At 39.0% G+C, this 17,805-nt stretch overlaps 2 protein-coding genes across 4 annotated transcripts in view; one reads left to right on the top strand and one right to left on the bottom strand.

The window, feature by feature from the left end:
• The first annotated feature begins 259 nt into the window (after positions 1 to 259).
• Positions 260 to 14,142, top strand: G6PC2 (glucose-6-phosphatase catalytic subunit 2). The gene is made up of 5 exons (XM_082396876.1): positions 260 to 498; positions 1,074 to 1,183; positions 3,156 to 3,267; positions 5,275 to 5,390; positions 6,185 to 14,142. Exons 1-5 carry the CDS (start codon positions 281 to 283, stop codon positions 6,694 to 6,696), a joined length of 1,068 nt encoding a protein of 355 aa, XP_082253002.1. The 5' UTR covers positions 260 to 280; the 3' UTR covers positions 6,697 to 14,142.
• Positions 14,143 to 14,232: 90 nt separating this feature from the next.
• The window catches only part of ABCB11 (ATP binding cassette subfamily B member 11), a 99,611-nt gene continuing 96,038 nt past the window's right edge, over positions 14,233 to 17,805 (bottom strand). For all 3 annotated transcript variants that reach the window (XM_082396838.1, XM_082396840.1, XM_082396839.1), the window contains one exon: positions 14,233 to 17,442. In XM_082396838.1, coding sequence (XP_082252964.1) covers positions 17,242 to 17,442 — 201 coding nt within the window. In that variant the 3' untranslated portion in view covers positions 14,233 to 17,241. The remainder of the gene's footprint in view (positions 17,443 to 17,805) is intronic.

The following is a 17,805-nucleotide window of genomic DNA, read 5'->3' as shown; positions in this document are numbered from 1 at the left end:
ACACAAAAGAGAGATTGCATAAGAAATGCATTGTGTCTCTACCCAAATTTCTCGTCTACTTGTCACAGATCAGCATGTACTTCACCTCTTTGGCACCAGGTAAAATCATAAACAGATGAGCTTTTCAGTAGAGGAGGGCAGACATGCCCTCTCCACAGATGGTCAGTATCACATGTTGCAGTAATGGCTGGACACGCCACGAAGGTACCATATAAAAACGGTGGGACTCAGAGCACTTCGGCTCCACTTGCTCTATGTTTAGAATTGCCTCTCTTTCAAGATGGATTTCCTTCATAGGAACGGAGTGCTCATTATTCAGCATTTGCAGAAGGACTACCGAGCTTACTACAGTTTTCTAAATTTTATGTCCAATGTTGGAGATCCCCGGAATATCTTTTCTATTTATTTTCCACTTTGGTTTCAACTTAATCAGGCAGTTGGAACCAAGATGATATGGGTAGCAGTCGTTGGGGATTGGTTCAATCTTATTTTTAAATGGTAAGCCTTCTGTTTTGTTTCATTTTTCCTAAAGCTTATTCTTAAATTTGTAGCTTGGTCTTAATGATCACATTTCAGATGTGTATAGTTTTACTTGGAAAATCTTTCAAACATACCAGTTAACTTGAAACACCTATTCCTAAATAGAACTTACATAAAGGCATAGAAATGTATACTTGATCTGACTTAGAAGAAAATTCCAAAAGCCTGTTACATATATGATGGGATTAACCAAGGAGTGAGTTAAACGAGCAGCGCCATAATGAACAGATTGATAATTCCAGGAACCACTTTGATATTTCCAGTCTAAGTATCCAAAGCACCCAAGGACTTCGCCTGCAAGGAAAAAAGTCCCTGTTTTTATTGGAACCTAGGATGCCCAAACTCCAAATGACTGTCATGCTCTGTATTGAGACACAGGCCAGAAAGCAAGTTCTTTCAAAGTCTTTTAATCACGAGTTTTCCCCATCAATGTTCTGCTTGACTCATTTTTATAGGAGAGAATCGTTAGTCTCCAATTAAGTGATAGTTGTATATTTAAATATATATGCATATTTATATTTCTTTAAATACAGGATATTATTTGGTCATCGGCCTTACTGGTGGGTCCAAGAAACTCAGATTTACCCAAATCACTCAAGTCCATGCCTTGAACAGTTCCCCACTACGTGTGAAACAGGTCCAGGTAAGCAATTATAGCAGTCGCAGGTTAACTAAAGATATTCCAATAGAGAGCAACTGTGTATGATTATCATCTAATAACTGTACGATATCATACAGGGTACTAAAGAAAATGTCATGCATGAGGATGCTAAAAGTTCATAAACAAAAATTGCTAATGAAAAGGACAAAAGTTTTATGAGTAAGAAAATTTCATTTTTGTATTTGTAAAAGCGTTAATTAAGAGAATAGTCCCCAAATGATTTTATAGTTGGCATTTTTTAGAAGAATGTCGTGGTTTGATACTGAAACAAACAAAAAACAATTAGCTAGAACAAATTCCCCAAAAACTATATTAAACTCCTAGAAATGGTGATTTATCTGTTGCTGTGCAACTTTCACAGTTATTATAGATCTTCTGAGAATCACATGAATGAGGAGACAATAGACACAGTTTCCGTAAGAAAGATAAGGACTTCCTGGTATTACTATTGCCTATAGAAATTCTCTCTAATCTTATAATTATTTCTTTCAAATTTCTTTTTTCTCTTGTGTATACAGTATATAAGTAGACTTCTTGATCCACTTTCTTTTTTATTATAAGTAAGACTTTGTATGAGTGTAAAATCTTTACTATGGGAGTTGAGTTTAAGATTTTAAAAAAGGTTTTTTAAAATATATATATAAAGGTAAACTACATGTTGTTTTAATTTCTAAGACTGTGTTATATTGTACCTCACCTCACCACAATTTGTTACATAGCCTAAAGTTCTTGGCATTTGACATCCTGAGACTAACCCTGAATACAGTCAATGTGTAAGTTCCTAATAAGTTTTCTGGATATCTTTATTTTTTGCTCTCATAAGAGTAGACATCCATCTGTTATAGTACTTATCAAACTATATTATAGTTAATTCTTTAATATCTGGCTCCTCCAATAGACTGTGCATTCCATCATGTCAGGGATGGTGTGTATTTTACCTTTGTGAAAGCAGTGTGGGATGGATGGATGGATGGATGGATGGATGGATGGATGGATGGATGGATAGCCTTTCAAACAATTGAAATGCTACTTTGGTTTACCCCAGAACTTCCCAGCATGTGTTCTGTCTTATGAGACATTTTCTGAAAAAAAAGAAAAGAAATATTACATTTTACATTCACTCCTTGGAGATGTACAACTCATGAAGCATATAAAAGGCTCTGAAAATTCCTGTTTAAGAAATAGACTTGAAAGAAACAGATCTATAAGAAATAGATTAGTCTTTATTTAACTTAGTGTTCTTCAAAAAGAGACTGGTGTTTAACCTGAATGAATCTCTCCTTGGTAAAAACTCAGGGAGGACATCAAAGTAAAGTGATTTTTAAAAAAAGATCAAGCAACATGGGAAAGACATTCTGGGAATAGAAAGGTTACCTGTCTGCTGATTTCTTCTGCCAGGATTAATACCCCTTTATAGCTTCCCTCATCCTTTTAATGACAAAGACTCCGTCTGCAGCGGCCAGCCACAAGATAGGCATGGGGGTAGCTGTTGGTACCCAGCAGTCAGTTGGTAAATCAGACATAACAATGATAGCCTTTAGATGTTTGACTTTTCAACCCATGGAAAATAAGCTGATTCAAGATCCAATCCAAGTACTTCAGTTTTCTCATCAATTAAAAACAATTAGATATGAAGAATGACTAAGGATGTGGCAGATTTTCTGATGCAGCAGCCTGAGTTCTTAGTTACCCTTGAACATTTTGATTTCTGGACTTTGATGAACTTGAATAACCTGGGGAAAAAATTTGAAATAGTATTTTGAGGCTCAATTTGACTCAGTTTTCTTTATTTCTACCTATTTCTAAACATTACATAGAGCTTGTGCCCCGTGGCTTTTTTTTTTTTTCTGAGTTATTTATAATTTTCATGGCTAATGTGCTATTCTATTGTCCATTTCTGATAGTCATACTCTATTAGCCACCTTTCAAATGGATTGCCACTTTCTTGTTGCAGGAAGTCCATCTGGCCATGCAATGGGCTCATCATGTGTCTGGTATGTCATGGTGACAGCTGCCCTGGGCCACACCATCAGTCGGATGGATAAGTCATTCACCACTCTGCACAGGTCAGCTTTGCTCCAGTCTCTATAGCCCTGGAACATGACAGTTTCAAACACAGAAAGTCTTTTGAAAAATTCAGCTTAGTGTATTTTTAGTTATTGAAATGTGCTTATTCAATTCTATCATATCCAAAATATCAAAATGAATAGAAAATTAATATTTTGCTTTAAGATAATACCTTAATTAGTTCACAGCAATTACATTATAGGGTTGGATATGTTTAATTGATTAATGATTTTCTAAATGTGCCTTTGGGTTTCCATAATACAATAATCACTTTGGTAGCTCACAAATAGGTCATCTAAAATTACATAATGATGTATTTTTGCATGCACATTCCCTTGCTTTAAGATTAACTAGACATTTTGAGAAGCATCATTCCCCTTGAATGCATCCGTTACTTTCATATAATTATGCTTTCTTCTTTGAATAGCCAATGATTTTGACATCAATAAAATATATTCTAGCTTTAAAGATTATGCAACCTTTTAAATTAAAAACATTCTAGAGACAAACTTAAATTTGAATGTTAGTAGATTTAATGTTAGTAGATTCATAACATTCCGAAAGGCCTAGACCTTTAAGATTATTCAAAATTTTTGTAGAAATTTGACTTTTTCCTTCTTTTCTTTCCTGATATACTTTATCATTAAAACAATTCTGAGCACCACTTTAATCATAAACTATTAGGCTACCTGAGATAAGATTTGCCAGTTAATTGCATAAAAAATACTGAAACATACACCATTATATAAGTTCTTTATAATAAAAAATTTCCAAGATCCATCTCATATTCTACTTTTTAGAATAATATTGGGTAATATACAAAACAAGTAACCAAAGGAATTTGGGCATCTTTAAAGTTTATCCTGATGGGACTGTGACCAGTATGCCTTAAGGTATTCATTATCCCAAACAATAACAATAGAGAGTTGTTGTAATTAAAAGAAATTAGCATTTTCTATCCATAGACAGTTTTTCAAAGTAGGAATCTAGCTAAGCCTTACCTTTTCTCTAGTTCATTTTCTCCTCCAGTTCCCAAACCTGGAAAATCATTTGTTCCTTCTAAAAAATAATTCCCTTGACTCCTCTTTGATTCTTATAACTGCAACATTTCCTTCATCCATCAAAATGTATTGAGTGCCTACACCTTACCTAAACATTACCACACCCTTATTGATTCTTCTTCCCTATGGATAACTCCTGCTTACTTTCTCTTTGAAAGTCTTGTTTCTCTGTATTCCTTAATTTTTCAGTAATCTAAGTTTGGTTGAATTATCAGGAACAAATCATTCAGAACACTCAAGGATTCCTAGAACTCATTATTGCTAATTCTTTTTGTATTAAAATGATGAGCACTGCTTGGATTTAAATATTTTTATAAGTTTTCTGCACACTGCTGCTTCTAATCCAAGACATATAACCCATAGGTCACTTTTCTGTTCCTTATTTTCTACGTGTCAAAAAACAAGGAGCCAGGACTCTTGAGAGTCTGTGAAATTAAACCCAGTGAAAACGTGCCCTTGATGGAATGCTCATGTGTTTTCATCAGTGTGGCAGCTGCCTCTCCAGTGAGTTTTCTTCAAGCAAAGAGAGGCTGAGAGAGGAAAGAGGAAGCACATGTGACAAGGAGTAAAAAATACACATAATTCATTCTTGATCGTTGTGGACATTAATAATTCCCCCAAACTTGAATTTCCCCTACTTCATTAAAATAATTTTCAGGATGCCAAGTTGGCTTCCTTTTATAGCATTTATTAAAATCTCAGGATATAGCACTGGTTAAGTTTAATGCATTGATAAATGTAGAAACATCTGTTAAAGCTTTTCAAATCCTATGGAGTACATAGAAAAAAATTCTGGAAGAAAAAACTCTAGAATCATGATATTATATCACAGCTAGAAGATTCCTCTGAGAAAGATCATCTGGTGTCACCTCTCCCCCCGCCCCCATTTTTATGAATGATACAATTTCTTTGCCTTTTATGCTTGTATCTATTCTTCCATCGTAGACTCACCTGGTCATTTCTTTGGAGTCTTTTTTGGTTGATTCAAATCAGTGTCTGCATCTCCAGAGTATTCATAGCAACACATTTTCCTCATCAAGTTATTCTTGGAGTAATTGGTGGTAAATATGATCACTTACCTTTAGTTGTGTCATTGAACGCTTCAGGTTCATTTGTTTTATGTTGACTCTCTCTGCTAATGTTCCCCAATCTCAGGTAATCCTATCAAGCCACTGATACTTAATGCTACCCTGGGAGCTTAAGTGGTTCCTCACACCTTTCAAAGTCTCCATGGACACAATGGCACATTCTCACTCAGTAGGATAAACCCCTTACCTCTTAGTGAGATGGGCTTCTCTGAAATGTGGCTAGAGCTGAGTCCAACTCCCAAACCACCACTTAGGACGGCGTGCTTGTGTCTCGGTTTGGGGGATTTAATAAGGCCTTCCAACCTGCACACCATGCCACTCTCTCTGAAATACCTGCAGTGATTTTTACCTGACTGTGGACTTCATTCAGCAGCTGCTTTGTATTTCCAAGGCAGCATTCACCATGACTGAGTTTACACTGTTCAGCCCCATGTACCTTTTAAAGGCTCTCTACGTTAATTGGCTATGGCAATTGAAAAATTAATTGCAAGCACCTAGATCAGTGCTCTGCCTATAAAGTGGTTGTCACTCAGTGCCCTGGACTCCTGACCCATCCCCCTGCACTAATGTGGATGGTGAAAAGACCATGGGGCAAGTGTGGTTTTAGTTATTGCCTTAAAAAAGGGCTTTGGAAAAAGGATAGAACCTAGGTTTCTACAGCCCTTTATCACTGAAAACTATGGCTAAACTCTTTAATGCAGAGAGGAATAATTCCTGAGAGGCTCAAAGGCACACGGTTATCTTCAGTGTCTCTTTCCAATCCCCAGGCATGCTTGTGGCAGAGGCCTTTGAACACACTCCAAGGATCCAAACGGCCAGCCTGAGCACATACTTGAAGACCAACCTCTTCCTCTTCCTGTTTGCACTTGGCTTTTACCTGCTTCTCAGACTGCTTGACATTGACCTGCTGTGGTCCGTGCCCATAGCCAAGAAGTGGTGTGCCAACCCTGACTGGGTTCACATTGACACCACGCCTTTTGCTGGACTCGTGAGAAACCTTGGGGTCCTCTTTGGCTTGGGCTTTGCAATCAACTCGGAGATGTTCCTTAGGAGCTGCCGAGGGGAAAACGGCTATAGGCTGAGCTTCCGGCTGCTCTGCACCCTGGCCTCGTTGACCACACTGCAGCTCTACCATTTCATCAAGATCCCGACTCACACGGAGTATTTATTTTACGTGCTGTCTTTCTGTAAAAGTGCGTCCATCCCGCTGACTGTGGTTGCCCTGATTCCCTACTGTATTCATATGTTAATGAAACCGAGTGGAAAAAAGATTCATTAGAGTTGTGCGGAGGGTTTTTGCCGTGTGGCCCCAGGAAGACCCTCCTCCTCCATCCTCCGGTAGGACCACAGGGCGGGGAGAGACTGGAGGCTTCCATTCGGAGGTCACAAAGTGGCGGCCATAGGACCCAATCCATTCATGTGTATGATTAGTTTGGCCTTCGGGGTGGTCTCTTTTTTTTTTTTTTTCCCTATTTTAGATTAGTTGCCAACATTTAAAACCAGGATATTTGACACAAAAACCTGAATTTCTGTATTTTCCCGAAAAATCTGACAATATGGTAACACAGGGCCTGCATTCCCACCTGGAGACAATCCACTGTTGCTGACTGACCCCAGTAGGAGACGTGCTCTTTGCAGGCTATCACAGTTTTCAGTACCCTACAGGACCCCCAGTATCAGATAACTTTATCATCTTAAAGTCAGGCTGCTTCTGGCTCCTGTGGGCATTTTAACCGCAATCAAACCTGATCCCCTCAGTGTTCAGATAAGGAAATGGAGGTTTATTCAGTTGAAAGAACTCACCGTTATCACACCACCGTCAGAACAGGAATTAGAACCCAATCTTCTGACATGTATTTCCATGACACTATGTTTTGTTTCTTCAAGAAGTAAAAATCTGTAAGAATGAATGCTTTTACATAGGTTCTATGATGTTTGCCATGTAAATCAGCTATTTTTTCAGAAATGACATTAAAATACCATATGCTGTTTGACTTAGACCATGCATGCAGGGTCTTGATGGGGCCAGTGGTAGCTCTAGTTATGGTTACATATCCACAGGAAAGGAAACAGGCCAGGTTACTGTCTGGACTTGAATCTCTGCTTAACTCCTGGTCTCTGTTTTATGGTAGTGCTTTCCAATATTTTAATAAATTCTGCTGAAGATGTTCGTCTTAGAACATTATTTACCCCCCAAAGGTTTATCTCTTCACTATGACATCCTTATACTTTATTTTTAGGAGCTAATCTTTCAAAACCAGGGAAATCAAGTGCCTTCCTCAAGGTCATGCTCTAACCCAGGGAAACTATGAAATGCTTATATCTATTAGCTGGGTTCTGTGTGTGCTGAACTGTAATGAAAATCCACAGCTTTATTTCAGAACATTATTATTGATGGAATATTAATATACTAAAAATTTTTCAGTAAAGTTTTTTTCCCCTCATTGGACCTAGTAATTCTGGACTTTAAGTTGATAACTAGGGAATTCCCTGGCAGCGCACTGGTTAAGAATCCGCCTGCCAATGCAGGGGTCATGGGTTCGACCCCTGGTCCGGGAAGATCCCACATGCTGAAGAGCAACAAAGCCCGTGCGCCACAACTACTGAGCCTGCGCTCTAGAGCCCGCGAGCCACAACAACTGAGCCCCTGTGCCACAACTACTGAAGCCTGCGTGCCTAGAGCCCGTGCTGCGCAACAAGAGAAGCCACTGCAACGAGAAGCCTACGCACCGCAATGAAGAGTAGCCCCCGCTCACCGCGACTAGAGAAAGTCCACACGCAGCAGTGAAGACCCAATGAAGCCAAAAATAAATAGATAAATAATAAAATAAATTTTAAAAAAGAAGGAAAGAAACCGCTTAGGCAGCAAGAAGAAGAGCTTCTCACAGCCTTGGCGAAAATGCCTGCCTTTAATAATGATGGAAAAGACTCTTCTGCTTCCAATTTATTTGCCAAAAGTAAGTGGAATTGAGCTTATTTGACTTAACTGTAACTATAACCATATATTCAGAATGTCCACATATCTACATATTCAGAAGAAAAATGTCAATATCATGAGCTTTCAAGATGAGAAAATCTAGACAAGTGACTTGAGAAACATACATTTGAAAAGATATGCAAATTAACAAGAAGAGTGTGGAATCCCTTCCCATTGACAACCTCTTGAATGGACATCTGCCTTAGTGGGTTAAGTTGGTGCATTCTCTATGCCTATTTCAGTACAACAGAAGGGTGATTTAAAAAATTATTATAAGGTACCCTTTAAACTCAAAGTTATATCTCTAAATGCTTTATATTTATTCACACCCTGTAAATAAATTCAAGATCAAACTGGTACATATACATACAAAAAAAACTTGGTATAAGAGAAAGTCAAAAGACTTGGTTTTTAAAATGTGAGTCACTTCTTAAGGATATGAAGACTGTATATTCCAGCACTTCAATTGAACTTTCTGCAATGATGGAAATGTTCTGTATCTGTATGGTAGCTACAACTACATATGGCTATTAAACTCCTGAAACACACCTAACACAACTGAGGAATTGCATTTAAAAATTTTATTTACTTTTAATTAAATTAAAGTTAAATAGTCATATGTGTCTGTGGCTACTGAATTGGATAACACAGATCAAGTCCCAAAGTGCTTTCCCTGAAAAAAAAATTTTTTTTATGTTGTCACCTGTACCACATTCCTGTGAGACAGCATGAATCGATATTAACTGCTTTATTCTATATGGTGAAACTGAGGTATCAGTGGTTTGTTGGCAGAACATGGACAAGGTATGTTTATTCCAACCAGGAGATCTTTTGATTAGCCCATGGATGTTACTTTCCAGATGAAAAAAATAATAGTTACTGTCAACAGGTTCAAAACGTTCATGGTGATAAGTAAATCCCATTGTGATCTTCACACATTTAAAAAGAAATTTTAACATGTGTGGTAACTGACACGAAACATTTCTGGGGCTCGAAGGATTAAAGTGACCATAAAAAGTTAATAGTAAACTCTGCTACTTTTTCGAGAGAAATCCTCTGCAGATCTGGGAGTCTCTCTCTGTGCAGCTCTCTTGTCTTACTCTGTCCTGTGAGCTCTAACTGCCTTGGTGTCCCAGGACTCTTAGCTCTGTCACCTCAAATCAGGGAGTCCGAGTTCCCCCTCCCTGCACTGTGCCCCACAAACCCTTGAAGGGTCACAAAACTGAGTGGGACTTTATCCAATATTCACAGGGCTGGATGACTTTCTGACCAAGTTTTCCTGCTTGTCTGGGTCTCTCATACCCATATGCTGGATATCAGTACTTCTGAAGATATTCAAAATCTATTCAAAAAAGATCGCTGGTATCTAGTTGCACCTGAGGATTTGACCCTTGTTGACTGACTGTCCTAGCCTCTCTGGAAATTGCAAACAGCCTTCTGGAAGAATGGACCTCAATACTGCCAAGAAACTAAGGTGGTGTTCCTAATTTTTTCTTCCCCTTACCTTTAATGCTTTCTGATGGTGATTCCACACTGAAGGTAAAGTGGTGGTACTTGTTTATTTTTTTAAGTCTTCATTTTGTTTTTCTTAAGAAAAAAAAGTTAACAGCAAGAAAGGTCTATAAGAAGCAATACTCCAGAAACTTCTGCCAAATGACAGCAACTCATGAGAAAATTCTAAGAATTAGAAACGCTTCCTTTTAGCTCTGCAGAGGACAAATGCAATTTATATCAAATGTGAGGCTGATTTGGTGTGGAGTACTAATTACTGTCTTTGTTATTCTTTGATGGAGATCACAGTAATGACTTGGAAGAAATCACATCTCCTTTCTTTTGGTAGCACAGATGTGATTGCACTCAAGGAGGGAAGAAATTCAAAGGTTGAGGTTATAAAGGTTAACACAAAGCTGATTAATTATTTGGTTTTTAATTTCTTGGAATCTTTTCTTCGAACATTTTGCCAGGTGATTTCTGAATCTATCTTCTGCTCAAAAACTGTGATATTCCCCCCAAAAACACTATGTTCTGAAGAAGCTGCTGGGACCCAGGGAAGGTAATGAGAAGAGTGGCAGCTGTAGTCCTGCCGAGTGGGATTTGTGGCACAGACCGGGGGCTGCCAACAGGAGCGATCGCTCTCACCCACCTTGGCCCATTTCCAGTGCTGGCCCAAGCGAGAGCAGAAACCACTGCCCTGGGAAAATCTGGGCGCTCTGCAGGAGGAGCAGTCCACATATGTGCCTGGGAAAGAAACCCGGAGCTGATTAAGATGAAGAGCTTCTTCCTCCTCTAGCTCCCCGCTGCCTTCCATATCAGTTGGGCCAATCACGCCCCAACTTCTGTTCAAAGACTTGACTTCTTCTTGAATTCAGTCTTGGGAACAGTCCTGGCCAGATTGTCATCCCTGCTCACACGCCCTGCCATTAATGGAAGGGGTTTTCTAAAGGTGGGCATTGAGTTCACCCATCACTGCCTTTCTTAGATGCCACCCTTGCCCTCAAACTCAGTAATTCTTCATTGAAAGCATCTGATCCTCGAGATCTCTTTTTCTACAGAATCATTCCAAACTCCGCCTTTTTATAATTCTTTTGAGTGAAAGAAATTGTAGAGGCCCTGCTGTCTTTCTATTTGAAGATTGCATTGACTTAACAAGGGGGAAGTAAGTGTTCCTGTCCGAGTTTGTGAGATTTTTGTGTGCATCTTATCCTTTTAGCATTGGAGTATTGGTGCCCTGCTCATGCTGGCCAATCAAGAGACGGTGCTGCACATCCCTATATGGATGCCAAAAGGTGTCAGAACTCAAGGGGGCAGGTGCTAGAGAATTCACAGACAGATAGATGTACAAAAGACTTCTTGGAGTTTGGCAGCAAGCACCCGGAATGGAGTCCTTAGACTGGGTTCTAACCTGTCTCTGCGTCTAACCACTGGGATACTGGGAGTCCATTTAATGTTAGTGGATTCAGTTGACCAGTTTCTAAAATGAGGGGCTTAAAATAAGCTTAGAATGAAAGGTTCCTTCCAGCTCTGACATTCTGCAACTCTGAGGATCTCATTCAATAAAACTGGAAGGAGAGCCAGAGTACATTAAATTTTACTTACATGCAAATGAACAAGGCTGTAAATTCTAAGGTGTACTCCATTTTGTAATTTGCTACTTTAATAAACAATTTTAGACTTATGTAATACATTTTAGTCTTTAAAACATCCTATTCCTATTAGTATCTGAATTGTATCGCTATGAAAGGAGATGCATGGAGACGTGAAATAATGTAACTGATCTTAGAGGGCAAAATTATTCATATGAAAGTATTCACAGACTTCCTGCTCGAGTATCTTCCAAAAGAAATCCTGTAACTAAATCACCAGCTCCATTTCCCCTTCCTTAACATCCTAAAGAAGAAATTCTTCTTGCTGGAAGAGATACTAATGGGATATGTACAGTAACAGGCTGAGTGAGAAGAAGGGAAGCACAAGAAAATTCACTCTGTGGGAGGAAGGGTTTAACCAACTTGCTATGTGAGGAAAGTGCTAGAACTTTGAAAGAGCATTTTAGTAAGTTTGTTGTGGACTAATTGTGGATCTCTCAGAGAAATAAAGATAATATTTACTTTTCAATTCTTTATGGCTGTTGAAATGTACTTCTTGAATACAACAAAAATTCTAACGCCAAATTTTATGATGCCAAGGTTTTTGAGGATGACCGTGCTAAATTACATTAGAGATTCAGTTCCACATGGCTTCTAAAATCGTCTCAGACTCAAGTAGGGCCCCTTCTGTCTTTGCTCATTTTTCTCTCTAACCCCCTCTGTCCACCCACCTGACAAACACTTATTAAATGCCTTTACGTGCTAGAGAATCAAGGATAAGTTCAATATAGGCCTTTCCCTGCGGTAGATCCCCAGGGGCTCCAGGCTCTGGGTAGACTCTAGGGACATCTCTGGCCTGTGGGCTTGGAACGTTTGGATTGACACTGTCTCCAGCTACAAATTAGCTGGTAACATTATTCCCCATCTCTTTTAAACCCCTGTCTCCCCCCTTTCAAATTCATCCTCTTCTTGAATCATTTTCTTTTCGACTCTAGCTATATCTTGCCAATGGAATACAGATCACTCCCAGTCTGACAGCAATTGTATAATGGGAGAGGATGAGAAAGCATAATCACAAAACACTAAGTTTCTAAGTAAAGGCCTCATTCACTCAAAGCGTAATAAAGCAGGGTATATGGAATGTTCCTGAAAAACCACTAGAATGAGCTGCAAAGGACATCCATCCAGTGGCATCTCCTTCTCACAGCAGTGACTTTTGCAAAAAGACTGAGCAATTTCTTCTTTCACTCAATGTTTTTGGAATACTTCTGGATATAAAAGTCATATTTTGAGGTCATTTGTGTGCACATCAATACTTCAACATTGCTTTATTGTCTTTATGCTTATGTTTCAACATTTTTTATTAATAAAAATCCAAGTGTATCTACTGAGTGTGTTAATCCATAATCAACAACAAAAACTACAACTGCGACAAACTACTTCAGTAGCTTATACAAGTGAGAGGTGTTTTGTTCTTGTGTAACAGGTTGGCTGGAGGTGGGCAGTCCAGGCTGCAACAGCTGCCTAAGGATGTCCAGGAATCAGGCTCTGTCTCTCTTCCTGCTCTGCCATCCATAGTGTGTGGTTTCTATCCAAATGGCCACAGCATTACTGCTGTGCATCCAGGAAAGAAGAAAGGGGGATGCAAATGGGCTTCCTTAACCCAGGCTTTGTTCCAGAAGGGAAAGCCTCCATAGAGACTTGTGTCTATATTTCATTGACCAGAACAGTCACATGGCTTACCCTAGCTGCAAAGGAGTCTGGGAAGGTAAATATTTTACTTTCCAACCTCTGAGATAGAGGCCCCTCTATCTCAAGGGGAAAGCAAGGGGAAAGGGTGTAGGATTGGGTGTCAACCTACAACTTCTTATGTATATAACAATGAATGCAACTTACAGCTGCCTTCCTCCTCTGCAACCTACTAAATGGTTTCACAATAACACACAAAAATTATGAAGGCGAGGTGCTTTCTAAATTATGAAATGCTCTGTGAATGTTACTATGGGGTATATTTAAATGATTAATTGAATTTTCAAACTCTAAGGTATTTTATGAAAACATTGCTCATCTCTTACTTTGACTCCATACTTGATATATCAGAAATATATACTCTCAACGAATAAGATAGCACAATTTTCTTTCTTTTCTGTAGTCATTCTTAACTGTAGACACTAGCTCTGTGTCACCTTCAGTAAACAGCTCCCTTTCTATCTCCAGCTATTCTGTTCTTCTCACATCTATCTCTTTGTACCTGAGAGTAAGAACTGTACCTGAATTATAGGAAGGAAGGAACTGCCAACTCACTGACTGGCTATATATTCTTCTTCCTTTTTCTACTGCACAGTTTGTCTTAGTGCTAATTTATTGGGTTGAGTAGTTGCATCCAGACAGCTACATGCCAATCACGCGTACCCTGATTACTCATTATGAGCCTTAAGGATACCATACAACTTACTAATGAGCACATTATAATGTTGGCCAGTGCTAATTAGATGATAATCATGTGCATTGCTTTATTTACAGTCTATCCATTTAAATTAATTGGACATTTAACTGAACACAGTGTGAAAGAAATTGGAATTGTGTTTCAAATTTCGTTTAAGTTAATTTCACCTGACCTCTCTTATAGGCAGGTGAGATTACTCACTTGATCTGGACATTTTCAGCAAATACAAATGGACATAATGCTTATTTTATAATGGCACACACGCATATGTAAATTTGTCTCAAAATGTGTTTGGAAACAGCAACCAAATTTGCAATTTTTTATCTCCACTAATATCCTTATGTGATCTGACTGCAGAGAGATTCTGCATGCATAAGAGATATTAATAGATCCAACTCTTAGTTGGAAACATGAGGCAGGATCCTAAAGCAACCTGATGAGAATATTCTGATATTATCTTAGGATAGGAAACTTACATTAATTCATAAATAATTAATAATTAATATTAATAAATATGTGGTGAACTATACCTAATTATGATCCTATGTATTTTCCTCTTTCAGGACATAGCATCAAAAAATTAAAGGATCTACCTTTTTAAGTGAGTGTATGATTGCCAAAAATTGCATGCATGACTGCACTACTAAATTCAAAGTCTTTTTATTGAAATAATTTCATAAGAGCACATGTAGAATAGACTTAGAGTAACTGTATGAAAAGGTGTTTCTATACAAAAGGATCTAGAGGCCAACTCTTCTATTTTTTTCTCAAATAGTAGCATTTCTGGTTTATGGGTATCTGCTTCAATGCAGTTTTGAGACACTTACATGACAGAATTTCTTTAGGCCTCTCTCATTCTTGAGACTAGTTTGCTAGGTATACAATTCAAGGATGGAGATAATTTTTCTCTCAGAATTCTGAAGGCAAATCTTTATGTCTTCTGACTTTTAGTGTCATTGTCAAGAGATCCTATGTCATTATGTTTCTTTATTATATGTCTCTTAGAAAATTTTAGTATCTTCTCCTTTCCCCCAGTTTTCCAAAATTGCATAATAGTGTGCCCAGGTAGGATCTTTGTTTATTTATTGTATTTGACACTTGGTGAACTCTTTCAAGTTGGAAATTCACATCCTTCAATTATAGGACATATTCTTGGACTATTTAATCATTTGTCCCCTCAGTTTTCTCTACACTGTCTTTCTGGATCTGCTGTTAGCTAATTATTGCATCTCCTGAATTGTTCCTCTAAATTTTATTTTCTAACTTTTCATCTCTTTCTGTCCTACCCTCAGGGAAATTTCCCCAACTTCATCTTCCAATCCTTCTATTTTTTTCTTCTGTAAACTTTTATTAACTGGGGTAACAGGGAGAGTTTGATCACAGCAGAACCCACCCTGAAAGCATTAGAAATTACAGGAAGACGAGATAAGTGTCAGACACAACAGATTAAGCAAGTCCCTCCATCACCTGAGAAACAATAATATAAAACTGTAGAAACCAAATCTTTGTGAGTGATACAGGATACGGAACAAAAATGAAGACATTGGCACTCTTGGTGTTGCAAAATAAACTCGCAACTTTATTTCTATATTTTTGAAGTTGTAATTCAATGTTTTTCCCAAATCATTTCAAGCCTCCTCCAGTCAACATTTTCCCTCTATCAATAACTTCCAAGGACCTTATTTAAAAAATAACTCTTTCTTTAAAATTTTTATTTATTTAATTTATTTATTTTTGGCTGCATTGGGTCTTCGTTTCTGCCTGTGGGCTTTCTCTAGTTGCAGCGAGCAGGGGCCACTCTTCATTGCGGTGCGCGGGCTTCTCATTATCGCGGCTTCTCTTGTTGCAGAGCACAGGCTCTAGGCATGCAGGCTTCAGTAGTTGTGGCACACGGGCTCAGTAGTTGTGGCTCGCGGGCTCTAGAGCACAGGCTCAGTAGTTGCGGCGCATGGGCTTAGCTGCTCCGTGGCATGTGGGATATTCCAAGACCAGGGCTTGAACCCTTGTTCCCTGCATTGGCAGGCAGATTCTTAACCACTGCGCCACCAGGGAAACCCTTAAAAAATAACTCTTAATCATCCATTTTTCTCACCCCACACATTCTATTCCAGGAAACTGGCAGCCTCCCAGCACAGAGCTTATGTTCCTCCTCTTTGAAATGCAAACTTAAACAGATTTTGGTCTTCTTTCTTCAATATTACAAGATGAGCACATGCTTACTGCAAAGCTTAATTCCTTCTCATGGCATTTTTATTCTGCAACTTACTTGTCACTGCCATTTGTCATAACTTAGCTAGAATGCTGTCCTCCACCCTCTCCCTCCCTGACTTTGCAACCATCAGTTCTCCTGACCTAACTAGTTAACCTGTTAAACCACCTGTGTGGTTATTTACCAGGAAACACTGGACCAGAAACATAAATAATATACCTCAATATACAATAGCTCAGCCTTAATTTGTAGGCAGAATTTCATTTGTTGGCCATAGGAAGAAAGCACTTATACAAGGTAAAATTCACTATTTTCATTTCACGCTGGGATTTGGAGAAACAAAGGACAGCAACCAATGTGGAGGGGGATGAGGAGGAGTACAGGCTCGGGATAGAGCCCCTGCTCCAGGCACACCGGCAGAATCTAGTCCGGCAAATGGGGACTTCACCACCCACATACTACACCTTGAATCTATAAATCAACATCCCTGGCTGGTAAGCTCCCGCTAATACTTGCCTTTTTCTGCTCCTTTCAGCCTGAGAGCATCCAGAGTATCAAAGTCCTCCTTTCCCCATCCTCATCCTTAGACATAAATGAATCTGCTTTCACATGCAAGCAAACTTCAGTCAAAAAATACAGTTGGTCTTCAGTCCTTCTGTTCTTCTCCATATGATCTTGGCCCAACTCAGTAAACATTTGTCGAGTGCCTATTCTCCACCAGGATTTGTGTACACTGAGGGTTCACAAATGCAAAGGATGGCTCTCTGTCCCTGAGAAATTCGAAGTCTCATTTCCTCCAAGTCTTGCTAATACCCACGTAGTAACTGGGACTGGCTCCTGCATGGAGAAAGCACTGGGTGATGGCTGAGCAGCTGCTTGATGTTGGATTCTCACTGCCACTGACCCTAGTTTCTTTCATGTTCTATATACAGACATTTAAAACTAAATTACTATTGAAAGTCATTAGAAATTAGCTCGGATGCCAATGTATGACCGTGTCTGTAAAAGTAAAATATCATTATTTCTGCTTAAAGAAAAAAAAAAAAAAAAAAACCCCACAGCACTTCTGTAATTGGTGCACCAACTGTGCACGAAGTTCTCAGGTCAGGTCAACTGATGGGGGCTCCTGTGGTGACTAGTTTGTAGTAGGCTCCTTTCTGGGTCATCAGTTCTTCATGGGTCCCCTTTTCAATCACTATCCCCTGTGACATGACAGCAATGATATCCGAGTTCCGGATGGTGGACAAACGATGGGCAATGACAATGCAGGTCCTACCTTCTCTGGCTTTGTCCAAGGCGACCTGCACTGTCTGCAAAGAGAAGATGGAAAGTTGATGCAAAGACGCGTGCTTGTTCCCTGGCCCACCATCGCGAGAGTTCTGTTTCATACCACCTGATTAACATCTCTATATTCAGGGGTTAAACCCAAAGGCTTGACAGGAGAGAGAGGATTAAATGAATATTTGCTGAATGCAATGCATCAGTGACTTAAATTGCAGTCTACAAGCTGAAAAATTTCAGTGAAGCCAGAATGAACCAAACTACAAGATCACAAGGTAATTTTACAATACTTGAGGGTCTAGTTTGCTAAAATGAAACCAAGGAAACAATGTAAGGTAACAGTTAAACGGTCACTCCTGGTACTGTTCTTCATTGAGGACATTTTAGCTCTC

Source organism: Balaenoptera borealis, assembly GCF_965194805.1.
Source record: "Balaenoptera borealis genome assembly, chromosome: 6".
NCBI classification, from domain to species: Eukaryota; Metazoa; Chordata; class Mammalia; order Artiodactyla; family Balaenopteridae; genus Balaenoptera; species Balaenoptera borealis.
This window is presented reverse-complemented; position numbering and strand designations above follow the sequence as displayed.